Source organism: Ursus maritimus, unplaced genomic scaffold (assembly GCF_017311325.1).
Source record: "Ursus maritimus isolate PB19 unplaced genomic scaffold, ASM1731132v1 scaffold_26, whole genome shotgun sequence".
In the NCBI taxonomy this organism is placed as follows: domain Eukaryota; kingdom Metazoa; phylum Chordata; class Mammalia; order Carnivora; family Ursidae; genus Ursus; species Ursus maritimus.
In genome coordinates this window covers 41925743-41938534 of record NW_024425119.1, presented here as the reverse complement: position 1 = coordinate 41938534, position 12792 = coordinate 41925743, and the positions used below count along the sequence as shown (strand labels likewise).

At 48.4% G+C, this 12792-nt stretch overlaps 1 protein-coding gene across 5 annotated transcripts in view; it reads right to left on the bottom strand.

Moving 5' to 3' along the window:
• ACVR1B (activin A receptor type 1B) overlaps positions 1 to 12792 on the bottom strand; it is a 34104-nt gene that overhangs the window by 11277 nt on the left and 10035 nt on the right. For 2 of the 5 annotated variants that reach the window (XM_040642483.1, XM_040642484.1), the window contains 3 exons: positions 6330 to 6569; positions 5268 to 5516; positions 2096 to 2326 (listed from right to left, as the gene is read on the bottom strand). In XM_040642483.1, coding sequence (XP_040498417.1) covers positions 2096 to 2326; positions 5268 to 5516; positions 6330 to 6569 — 720 coding nt within the window. Of the gene's footprint in view, positions 1 to 2095; positions 2327 to 5267; positions 5517 to 6329; positions 6680 to 7930; positions 8260 to 8380; positions 8403 to 12792 lie in introns of those variants that run through there. The other 3 variants (XM_040642487.1, XM_040642486.1, XM_040642485.1) reach the window with 3 other exon arrangements.

The following is a 12792-nucleotide window of genomic DNA, read 5'->3' as shown; positions in this document are numbered from 1 at the left end:
GCCCAGCAGCCGGCTCATCCGTAACGTTTCCTCTCAGGCCACTGCTCCTCCTAGGCCATGAGCTCGCTCTCTGGGAGAAGAGCAGAGCTCCTTTGTGCATTCTTGTATCCCAGACCCCCCCCCCCAAAAAAAGCTTTTCAGTGAGTGAAGAGCACAACTACAAGTACTTGATTCCAGAGAGGTCATCTTATCCTCAGAAGAGCAATGGAAGGTGGACAGCATGCACTTTTATATGGGGTGGGGGATGAGAGGCAGTGTGTAGTAGGAAGAAGGAAGGAGAAAAAGAAAAACCCAAAGCTGGTAATCTAATTAGGTTATGCTGCTGTCAATAGGAAGATTGGAAATTGGATTGGGATCTCCAAATTCCAGGCTGGTGCTAGTTCCAGGACACTATACTATATATATATCCTGCTAAAAAGGCAAAAACGAAGGAGTCCGATTTTTCTCCTCCCTTGGCCCTAATATGAGTTTTTACAGCCAGATCCCTATTCGCACGAGCTGCCAGAATCAATACAGGGAGTGGCTCTTGGAACGGCACCAATTTTGGCTCCTCTGATTCTGAACAAGGGGCCCACCCAACATCCCCCTCTTGCGCTCCAACCAGCCCTGAAGTCGAGAGGACCCTGGCAGTAAGTCAAAGTCAAAAGGGAAGACATCTTCTGAGCCTTTAAACTGTATGTCAAATCGGAGTGTTCTCGAAAGATGCTGCTGTTTAAAAAAGCACAGTTCACGCAAAGTAAAGCTCCTCTCTTCCCCTTCTTCCCTGTGTTGGAGTCCGAGCCTCTTCAGCTTGGGGGCAGGTGAGGCCATGACAAACGCCCACAGCGATATGAGGAATCAGCAGTCTGCTGCTGTCTTAGGAAGGAAAAATAACTACTTAGCATCTTCCGTAGGCTTTGGAGACACTAAGTTCTAGAAACTGCCATGTCATGGGCGCAGCCTGTGTCACAAACGCCAGAGCGACTCTTCTCAAACATACACAGAACGCCTCCTGGTCTTTCTGACTTCAGGTGCGCTACCTGTCGACGTGCCTGCTGCCCCCTCTTTCCTGGAGCCGCGAGCGCAAGGACCGCGATTCGTTCTTACGTGTAATGATCGAAGTAGCTGGCAGAAGTCTTGCCCCACAGTGGTCAATGGATGTTAGTGAATGAATGAATGAAATTCCAAGTACTACCCACTAGCTCAGAATAAAATGCAACACTCTCAAGGAGGCCCTTCGCCGCCTGGCATCGCCGCCTCTCCACCCACGGAGCCGTGCACATGACTTGAAGGGTCCCAGACACCCCTCACCTCTACCTATGTGTCTATGGTGGCCTTCCCACGGATTTTTCTTCCTAACCAACTCCTGACATCCTGGCCTCAATCGAGCTCCAGTGTGACCTCCCTGACCCCCATCTCACTCCCAATGTGTGCTTGCTATTTGAAGAAGAGCTTGCTACTTGATTACCTCCTAGAATCAACTCTTGGTTTACTTCTCGCTTTACTGGTCAGTGAAGCCCTCAAAAACAAGGACGTGCCTGGCCACACAACAGAGACTCAGAAACTAAAGAAAAATCAGAAGGGAGAGGAAAGAGGACCTCAGGTCCAAGCCGACCAAGAGCTGAGCCTGAAAGATCACGAGGAGATAACACTCTGGGGGGAGCCAGGTCACCCGTGCTGGGCCTGCTCCCCTACACACGTATATGAGGCTGATCATGTCCCAGAACGTGGACCACATGCTCTTCAGGGCTATCCTGCCCTGGCAGGGGGCGAGGCCACAGTTCTTCATTCCAGTGATTTTCAAGGTAAAATAACTGGTGCCCCTGCTGGGACTACACTAGGGGTGAGGGGAAGGGGTGTTAGGAATGGGAGGTGAGCAGGTAGGGTGAAGGGTTTATCTTGTTTATCTGCTTAATACTGTTTGCTTAATAGTCTGGGTTTCGGTATAAGCTCTTCACAAAAGAAAAGTTGGAAGGACGATCAGCTTTTTCAGATTCTCTTTCTATGGGTCATAACTATGAAGGCGGTCCCACAGCTGTTCAACTACCCCAGTCACCCCTCCACCCAGGGCGACTGCTGGCTTTGGGACCCCCTGTACCCAAAGCCAGCCTCTTACCTTTATTGTCAGCAGCAATAAATCCAAGGATGTTTTCGTGGCGCAGCATGACTGTCTGGTATATCTCTGCTTCCCGAAACCAAGACCGTTCTTCGCGAGAAGAGAAAATCTTCACAGCCACGTCACCACCCCTCCAGCGGCCACGCCACACTTCCCCAAACCGGCCCTTGCCAATAATCTCCTGCAAAACGATGGTTCGGGCCACCGTGCGCTGGACAAAAAGGGGCAACCCTGTGGACCAAAGAATGGAAAGAAAGCGGACATTGTAAATTCGCTGAGCTTTGCAACTCCCACTCTCGCTGCCACAATGGAAAGGCCATTACCACACAGCGCCTCCAATCCACCCTGGTCCAATGACCAAGGAGCTGTGGCTGCCCCTGCACCATGGCTAGGTGAGCCGGCAGAGGGCTAAGCCAGGCCGCGACTGGCAGTGGGTGAACACAGAAAGGGAAACGCACGAGATTAGCTGTGTCTTAGATAAGCAATTTTTCCTTTCAGTTAGTGCGGGTGACAGATTTGCACACAACGTCTGATCAGATTTACCAACTCTGCAGCCGGCCTCTTGTGGGCCAGTCCACCCACATCTGCTTTTGCTAACTGAAGAGGGCAGGGAAGGTGAAAGACGGGGCTTGAGGGCTGGGGCTACCTCGGGCTGCTCTGCTCCGCAGCCACTAGAGGGCGGTGCTGCGCGGCCCATGAAAGCCAAACACCTCCCTCCAAAGAGCTGCTCACAGGTCAAGCTCCAGATACACGAGACTACCCATGCTTATCCCTAAGAGTAACTTTACTGTCTCTACAGGGCTCATTCACTGCTTCCTCTGCCCCCTTCAGTAGTCTCCCTATCTAACCAATCACACTTATCACGACTGACTCAAAGCTCTCTCGCTTCCTCTCCCAGACCAAATAAACATGTTATTAATCCCTAAGTGCTGTGGATGTGAATACCATTTGCTGGAGGCTTACTGTGCGCTAGGAACTATGAGAAAGCTTTAGCTAAATCACCTCATTTCCTCACAACCCCTACCTATAAGGTAGATGGTGTTACTATCCCCATTTTACAGATGAGAAAACTAAGGCTCAAAAGGGAAAGTTAAGTAACTCATTTGAACTCATACAGGCAGCAAGTGGCAAAGGAGGGATTAAAGTGTAGAACTGACTCCCAAAGTCTGTGCTTTTAACTACAACACTACAGAACCACCAAAATGTCTTTCACATCAGACCCCTCCTCTCCATCGCCTCTGTGCCCGTCCTAGTTCTGGCCCTTCTTTAAAAGACTCCCAACTGGTCTCTCCACCTCCCTCGGCGTCCTCCTCCTGCCCTGCACACCCACACACACAGCGCTGCCTCACCCTGCCCTCCCTAACAGGAGGTTGGTGAATGAGTGATTTCACCCTCCACACCACTGCCAGAATTCCTTCCACGGGAAAATACGAACGTTTACTTCGCCACGTGAAAACTTCCGGTAGATGCCTCTGGCCTTACTGGATAAAGCACTGTACCCAAGGTCCTTCCCACCTGGGCGGTGCCGCCAGGCCCCACCCCCTCAGTGCGGGCAGGGCACGCCAGTCTCTGTGTCCTCCCCTAAACACATGGTGAACTTTCGTGCCTTTTTCTCCTTTTGCTCACGGGGTTTTCCTTGGCCTGGAATGTTCCCTGTCCTCTTACCTCTCTTAAAACCTCCAACTCCGTCTTCAAGACCCCTTTAAATGCATCCTCCCCCATGAGACCCTTTCCCAGCAATCCCCACCTCTGCTACCCAATCCTGGGTCAGCCCTTTTCATCTCTGCTTACCTTGCGTCACCCAGAGGGTATTCGACGCGTACTTGCTGAAGGCAACTGAGAGTCACCCAAGCACTTATCACTTTAAGAATCACAGTATTAAAACTCCAACACCTTCAAAGCTCTGCATATCTGGAACTAAGAAGGGACTAGAATATCCAAGCAGAAATAGTTATTAATCATTTTACTCCAGATGACTAAGTAAGCACCATGGACCTTCGCTAGCCTTAGCTAGTTCTGATCTTACAAAGGACTCCAGAAAACCCGAGCTACCCTCCTGTGACAGCAAATCAAGCCGCAGCGTCAGTCAGGCAGTTCTAACCACTGCCCTACCTCTTTCAGCAAAGAACAAGACATATATTTTCTCTCTTCCTAAAAATATGCAGCTTTTAAATATATCCATCATTTTGGCACTCTCTACTGCAGAGCTTAATAAAGGCAAAGCCACTGAAATTCAGGAGATGTCACAGCTCAAAGTATGCCTTGTGTTCAAGGAGGAATGTCTGGCCAGAACAATAGTCTTTGTCACGCGGCAAGGAAACATACATAAACACACACAAAATTCTCACAATACGATTCTGTATGTTTTAGCTAGAATGGCAATAGAGACCTTTGCAGATGATTTTTTTTTTAACAAGGACAGAATACCACCATCACTAAAATAATTGTTTATCTTCATAAAAAGACTCTTCCGCAGTCGTTTCACATCTAACAGCTAGCTGAGCTGTGCCCCGAGACCTGAGCAACCCCAGGCCCTTTATCCTGAATTCGGGGCTCACACCAAGGGCCAGGGTTCGGTTCCATTTCCTCGTCTAAGAAAGACTCCGTTACCAACAGGCAGTGCAGGAAACAAATTGTACAGATCCCATGCTGCAAGCCCAGGCTGCCTTTACGTAACCCCCACCAAAAAACCCTTGGGCAACTGGTACAAGTCAATGATTCACCAAGCCCCAGCTCTCAGCTTTACTCAGTGTCCTTAAACTCCCCTTGCGGTTGCTCGGAGATCAATGACTAGCTGTCACCACCTCACAGAAACCCGGCACACTCCTGTTTCTCCAGAGGGGCCCTTCCATGGAGCACTCCACTGCTCAGGTGGAACCAGGTGAATTTTAATGGATGTACAGTTACAAGACTTGAAGAGAGGCGGGGTTTCTGGAATGGAGAGTTTTGCACTTGACCTTTGGAATCCCGGGGAAAGAAAGATTTTCTGTGGACCCATTATCTTATTACATATCAGACTCCAAAAGAAGGGGAATTAGGAGGCCAAAGGCCTCGGTGCTGGCAGAAACAAGTGCAAGGCCCAGCCTTCTTCATAAAGGCTCTATCCTGCTGGAAACCGGTGATGAGGACCAACGACAGACACAACCGCTGAAGGACTCGGAGGACTCGGTACCTGAGCCAGACCCTGACGTAGAGAGATCGTAGACAAGATCCTGCAGCGTCTTGTCTTTGGAGAGGCACATCTCACACGAGGGATCTTCCATGTCCAGTCTCTGGCGGTTGTGATAGACACGCTGATGATAGTTAATGACAAGGAAAACAATGATGATGATGAGAAACAGGAGGAACACTGGGCCAGCAATAATGCCTACCAGCTCCACAGGGCCCCACATGGAAGGGTGCTCAGACTCCTTGAGGTGACCTGGGTCAAGTGAGAGAGGAGAGGGAAAGAACACAGTAAAAACACAGGAAAGCTCTGCCCTTATTTGTCCCCAGCACCTCCCTCCGCGTGAAAATGCCCTTGCCCTCTGCCTGTGTTCAAGGTGCCCTTGACCTCCCTGGTCTTACCAGGCTGTGTGTCTGCCCGGAGCTCTCAGATGCAAACTCTCTAACGGAGGAGCCCTTTCCAACAGTCCGACTCACAACCCACTCCCATCCGCAGCACCTCATGGGACTATCCGACCTCAGCGCCCCAGACACATGCCAGCTTCTGCTCTTCTACTCGTTATGGCTGCTTTAAGCTCTGCGGCTTTAAGTCCCTCCTCTTCTGCTCTCCCCAGTAACGCCTTCTAAACGGTACACTTGCAAAGGGCTGCCAGCTAACACTGCCCAGCCTTGACTGCTGTCCTTCTTTTCCAACTCCGGCTTCTCTTCCCATCTCGCCATCACCCTCACCCAGCAGCTGCCTTCACACAGCTCAGGGGTTGTCTCCATACCTGCCCGTGGGGATCCCTGCCTGGCTCTCCCGCTCCTCACCAGCTGCCCACGGCTGCTCAGCCAGTAGCCAAAATGCAGCTTTCACCTCTGGGCCACCCTGACCATCTGTCTCCCCCAACCTCTTGTCTACAAACCTGACTGGGGAGGAATCCCATCCCCTTGTCACCTTGGAGAACATCAAAAAGGTACCTTTACCTATCACCAAACAAAGGGATTGGGGAAGAGTAGAGAAGGATGCGATGACGGGGGTGCCCTACCTCCAGGATGAGCCAATAGGCCAACAAGGGTGTCCACTCACCACTGGGCACCCTCAGGTCAATCCTGTTGCAGAAGTCAGTATAGCAGCAGTGGGTGTTGCGGAGGTCCTCGGAGCTCAGGCAGTAGAAGGGCTTCCCGGCGGGGACCAGCTCCACTTTGGGGATGCAGGTGCGCACGTGGTGCTCCATCCCATCCAGGTTGAAAATGGAAACCATGCAGGCCCCATCTGTCTCACACGTGTAGTTGGCCTGGAGGCAGCTGGTACACGCACACTGCAGAGCTGCAGGAAATTCGGGAGTACGCTGACATTAACGGTGAGATCTTCTCCTAGGTCCTTTTCCAGACTCAGAATATAATCCTTTAGCACACTTGATGTTCCCAAATAAGGCGCTTTTATAGAGACAGGGCCAGAAAGATGACACCGTCAATGGGAGCACCGACTTTTCGCCTGTTTATTCAGCTCAGAGACCAGGCTTCCAAGCTCCACCGTTTTCTTCTAAGTGCCCTACCTAATGCCCACGAGAAACAGACAAACCACCTTCGGAACTCTGCCTTGGACTCATTACACATTGTTCTGTGGCTGGGAATGGGGTCTCCCTCTAAATGTAGATACCTGAGGATGAGAGGAAGGCACCTACCCCTTGGAGGATACAGGACCCCACCTCCTGCCCCACCCCTACATCCTCCCTCCCAAACCGCCCAGGCTTCCGCGCTGACGACGGCTCACCGACCGCAGCCCCCTCTCCGGCACTAGGCATGCCCACAGTTTTCCGAACGCACTATGCACGCTCGCACACGCTCTTCTGCTGCAGTGCTTTGTTTTCCTGGCTACTTCTCAGAAATCCTTTAAAATTCAGCCTGACCACCACTTCCTTTGAAAAGCTTCCCGCCCACTAGTCCAACATCCTTCTCCTCCCTTTACTCCACGGCAGGTGCACCTCTCATGAGGGGCAAAAAGAATAACCTCCAACGAGGATAATATTAATGTTTACCTCATAAAATTATTGTGAGGATCAAATGAGCTGATGCATAAAAAGTGTTCGATAAATTTAACCTACTCTGGAAGGTCCCTGTATATCATTTAAAAAATACCATATACGTATATGTGATATACGCACATATATAAAAATATATAAATACATTTTATACATATATACACACACACACACACACACACTCCCCCCCCCAATAGGCAGTGTGTGCAATTATGTCTGGGACTAATGAGCTCTGCTGGGTGTGTTTTATACGTAAGTGTGCACTGTTGACAGGAAATTTCTGTAAATGAATTTGGCGCCTCTGAAAGCCAGTTCAGCAGCCCTGGAATCTGAAATCCTTTATTTATCCATCTAACAAGAATAGCGCAGACAGCAGCAGTTGGTTCTCCCCAACACTGTCTCCCATGAGCCTAACCCAGCCCTGACCTCTCGGAACCGGCAGGAGTGCGGCTGTGGCCACCAGGACACTTAGGTGGGGACTCGGTGCTGAATGAAGCATTTTCCCGTCAGGGAATGGACGGGGCAGCCCACCCGAGTCCCACACTGGACACTCAGTGAATACTATCTGGAATACATTCAAACTAGGGCCCCTAGAGAGGAGACATTTATGACCAATCCCATGAAAAACCAGCCTGTTGTAACTCACCCCTTCAGGCGGTAAACAGTCTATCTTTGTCTCTTCCTGCAATACACTGGAAGGCATCTCTCGGCTTTTCAGTTCCAAAGGCAGATTCTAAATATCTCTGTGCCCAAGCCCCCTTCGTCAGGCCTTCTATAAATGACGCAATCCCTTGCCGTTCCCACCCACGGAAACAAAGGAGAGCGCACAGTGACAGGTAAACGGCCCTGGGGAGCGTCACCGCAAGGCCTTTGATCAGAGCCCTTTCTTCTGGGAGAAATTCCAAAACACGCAGCTACCTGCTGAAGGGTGAGGGTAGTGTTCTATTTTGAGGGCAGGAAGTTTAAAGCAGGTACCCTTTAGACTCGAATCCAAATCATAAAAGCAATTTTAGAAGTAAGTTCTTCCTAAACTTCGATTCCAACCCTTTTCAGACACAAGAAAGATGAAGAAACCTCATCCCCCCCTCCCCCGTACCTCTTTTTGCTTCCTCGTTTAGTCTTCTTGCTAACTTAAATTTACTTCTGCAACTCTCTGAACACCGGAGCCAAACCTTTTACTCACGCTGGAGTCCTGACCGGCGATCCGAGGAAGCTAAGGCCCCTCCCGTGCGTGTCAGGGAGGACATGTGGGCACAAAGGGGTCCCCGTGGAGCGCACACCTCTCCACACATGTGCCATGACATCCAGCAAAGAGAACAGCACTGGGGCTATTCTGGGAAGCAAGAGGGGAAACGAACAACTCCAAGAGGGCTATTCTGAGCGCAGTGGGACACACAGGCCAGACCCGTAGCCGCCTTTTGAAAAGAAACCTCACTTCAGAGTCTGTCAATTAGCAGACAGGAGAGCCAAGAGTCTCCGATTCCAGATACTTATTCTCCCTTCGTTTGGTTCATGGCCTCTTTCACAGTGATTCATTCTGGAGAACGAACACACCCACACGTGGCTCATTATTTTTGGGAAGTACTTAAACAATCTTGGTGTAAGACAGGAAAGAACAAAAGTGGTGAAATCTCTGTGAGACGGGATGAAGAACGGAACTGGGAGCAGGGCCATGCGGGTTTGTGATAAGGAATTAGGCAAGTCCCTGAATCTATCTGGGCCTCAGCCGCCTAACCAGAAAATACCATTTATCTGACAGAGATGGTATGAAGATTAGCCAAACATCCGCTAAGTGCTGTGAGTATTCTGAGAATGACTCTCTCTGCACACATCTGGGTCCATCTATATATTTTACAGAGTGAGGGAGAAGTCTGAAAAAGATATATTTTGAAGATAGCCATCACTCCTGCCCACACCCCTGAAAAGGCTTCAGTTACTTATCGCTAGAGCCACAGCAGCGTTACGTTAGCAGGAACAGGTCAGAAAGACCCAAGGCTCAAATACCAGCTCTAACATCAATCACACGACCCTGAGCAAGTTAGCAACCTTCCTGTACCCGGCTTTCCTAATCTGTAGAGTGGGGCTGTTCATAATCACTCTACAGGACTACGTAAGAACGATACGAAAGAATACATTTTGAAAGTGCTCAGCAAATAGGTGCTCAACGAACTTTAATCTTTCCTCTAAATGTGAGACCCAAACATAAACAGACACACACAGGCACGCACACGTAAAACGTCTCTTTAACCACTAATTAGGAAGTGGCAAGTTACAGTAAGACCACAGCAAGCACAGCAAGAAACTGCTATTCCAGTCAGCTCTGCCAGTAACTAGTCGTGTGGCATTGGGCAAGTCACTTAACCTCTCTGAACCTCGTTTTCCTCATGAGTAATCAGAAAGAAGGCAATGAGCTAGATGGCCTCTAAACGCCTCCAGCTGAAATCTGAATCCAGTTTGTTTTTTAAATTCACATCGTTTGGATCACTGAACCAACAATGGGAAGTTCTGCTTTAAATTTTATATACTTCTTTCTGAACTTTAAAGACAGACATTAGGGCTGGGCTTCTGTTACTATTCATTTTCCAAAATAAGTAATAAAATTATGAAAACCTCTGACTTTACTGTAAGTGTACTAGCACACTAAACCATAAACCTGATCGCCATTTCTTTGAAAAGCTAAATCTGGACTAATGAATGCTAAAAGCCCTTTATAATCTACTTCATAGTGACTCATCAGGTTAAATCGGTCTACACACACGCTTATAAACAATACATACCTAAAACTCTCTGTATTCCGCAACCAAGGAGTTATGTAGTAGAAATAACACAATCCGGAAAACCAATTACAGAGGAGTAACAAAGTCACTTGAGACACAACCACGTTAAAAAGTGGTCAGAGCGAGGGGACACCCGGGTGGCGCAGTCGGTTAAGCGTCCAACTCTTGATTTCGGCTCAGGTCGTGATCTCAGGGTCATGGGATCAAGTGCCGTTTCAGGCTTCGTGCTGTGGGCGTGGAGCCTGCTTAGGATTCTCTCTCCCTCTCCCTTAGCCACCCCCCGCCCTAAAAAGGGGTCAGAACGAAATTCTCATTAGCACAGCATTTCGTTATTAACAAGGCAGGCAAGCCTGAGCTAAAAACAAAACCACCCAAGCAGGATTTGAACGTGGCTCCAAGATATGATTAGAAGGCGGTGCGGGGCAGGGTGTAGGCGCCGATTTGACTCGGACAGAGGCTGGGTTTTGAGGAGGACCAACAAGTCCCAACTCGGGCAGCCTGTGTCAAGCTGCACGTTACGGAGGCACTAACACGGCCAGGTCTCAGCAAAGACAGCCCCACTGCAGCCAGGGCACTGGGGTTGGGTCCTCTCTCTCTCTGACCCACCGGGAGGACACTCAGCAAGGGTGCAGCTCATGGGAATTCTCAAGAGCCACCACACAGGCCATAGACTCATGGCCACTCAGCCCACTATTCTGCCCCAGACCCCATCTCCAGGGGACAGGGTGTGGGAGAGCACAGGGTGGCGGCACCAACCTCAAAAGGTAAGAAGCAAGCCTCAAAACATCCATTTGTCTGGTAGATAAAGATCCACAAATGTTCTAAAACATTTTAAAGCTACAGTATTTGTGACTTTTAGCTTGTAGCGATCGCTCCTCGGGGATACTGAGCTTCACGGATTTCGTACCAGGATGGGACACTGTCCAGTTCAGGTGCGCTAAACTTGCCTCTCCCAAACCTCCCTGGGCAACCTTCTAGCTCTACGGTATCCATGAGGAGGAACCCAAACCAGCTGGCGTAGCCCTTCCTCTTCACGACTTTACAATTTGAGCACAAGCTGCCTCTCAGCCCTCCTCCTTCCAGAGGACACACCCATCAGACAGGCCAAATTGATAAGAACTATTAAAACGCATGATTATTTTAATGAGTCCTCCTTGGACCTTATCCAAACCCCCTAGAGCTTCCTTGGGCTAGAACAAACACTTCAACTCTGAGTCTGAAGAGCCAAAATGATCTTGGGTGGGGGTGGGGGGACAAACCTGGACGACTCACGCTTCCTGATTTCAAAACTTACTACGAAACTACAGCAATCAAAACAGTGTGGTGCTGGCATTAAACAGAGACACGTAAACCAATGGGACGGAACGGACGGTCCAGAAACCAACCTATCCATTTATGATTGACTGATTTTTGACAAAAATTTCTAGACCGTTCACGGGGAAGGACTAATTTTCAACAAATGGTGCTGGACAACTGGATATCCACATGCAAAAGAATGAAGTCAACCCTTACTTCACACCATATATAAAAATTAACTCCAAATAGATCAACGACCTAAACACACAAGCGATAACTGACACTGTAAGACCTCAAAAGAAGAAAACGGGGTAAAGCTTTATGACTCTGGAGTTTGCAGCCGTATCTCAGCACCAAAAGCACAAGTGACAAAAGACAAACAGATAAATGGGCCTTCATCAAAAATTAAATGCACCTTCTGGGCATCAATGGACAATATCAAGAGAATACAAACTATGGAATGGGAGAAAATATTTCCAAGTCACATATCTAATAATGACCTAGTATTCAGAATACGTAAAGAACTTGTAACATGAAACAACTAAAAAATGGGCAAAGGACCTGAACAGACATTTCTCCAAAAAAGATACACAAATGGCCAACAAGCACATGAAAAGATGTCCAACATCACCTCAAATGCAGATGAATTTCAAATGCAGATGCAAAGCAAACCCACAATGAAACACCACTTCACAGCCACCAGGAAGGCCGTAAGAAAACGAAAAACACCCAGCGTCGCTCAAGACTCGGAGAAACGGGAACCCTCAAACACTGCCAGTAGGATCATGAAATGGTGTAGCTGCTGCGAAAAACAGCTGACGGTTCCTCCATAAATTAAATGTTGAATTACCATAAAACCCAACAATTCCACTTGCAGGTATACATCCAAAAGACTGAAAACAAGTGTTCACACAAAAACTTGTACACGAATGTTCACAATAGCACTATGTATATACAGTCAAAAGGTGGAAACAACCCAAATGTCTATCAAATAATGAATGGAAAAACAAAATGTGGTATATTCATACAATGGAGTATTATTCAGCCATAAAAATGAATAAACTATTGACATACACTACAATATGAATGATCTTTGAAAACACTATGTTACATGAAAGGAGCCACATAGTGTATGATGCCATTTATATTAAATATCCAGAAAGCACATTAGTGGTTGTCAGGGGCTGGGGAGTGGAGTGGGAGGGAGGATGGGAAGTCACTGCTTAAGGGGTTACTAGGTTTCCTCTGGGGTAAAGAAAAAGTTCTAGAACCAGAGTGGTGATAACGTTATGAAAGTACGTAACACCACTGAATTGTACATTTTTAAATGGTTAAGAATGGTACATTTTCTGTTACCTGTTTTACCACAATTTAAAAAAAACCCACATCTTTGAAAAACAGTATGTATAATATAATCCCAATTGTGAAACAAAAA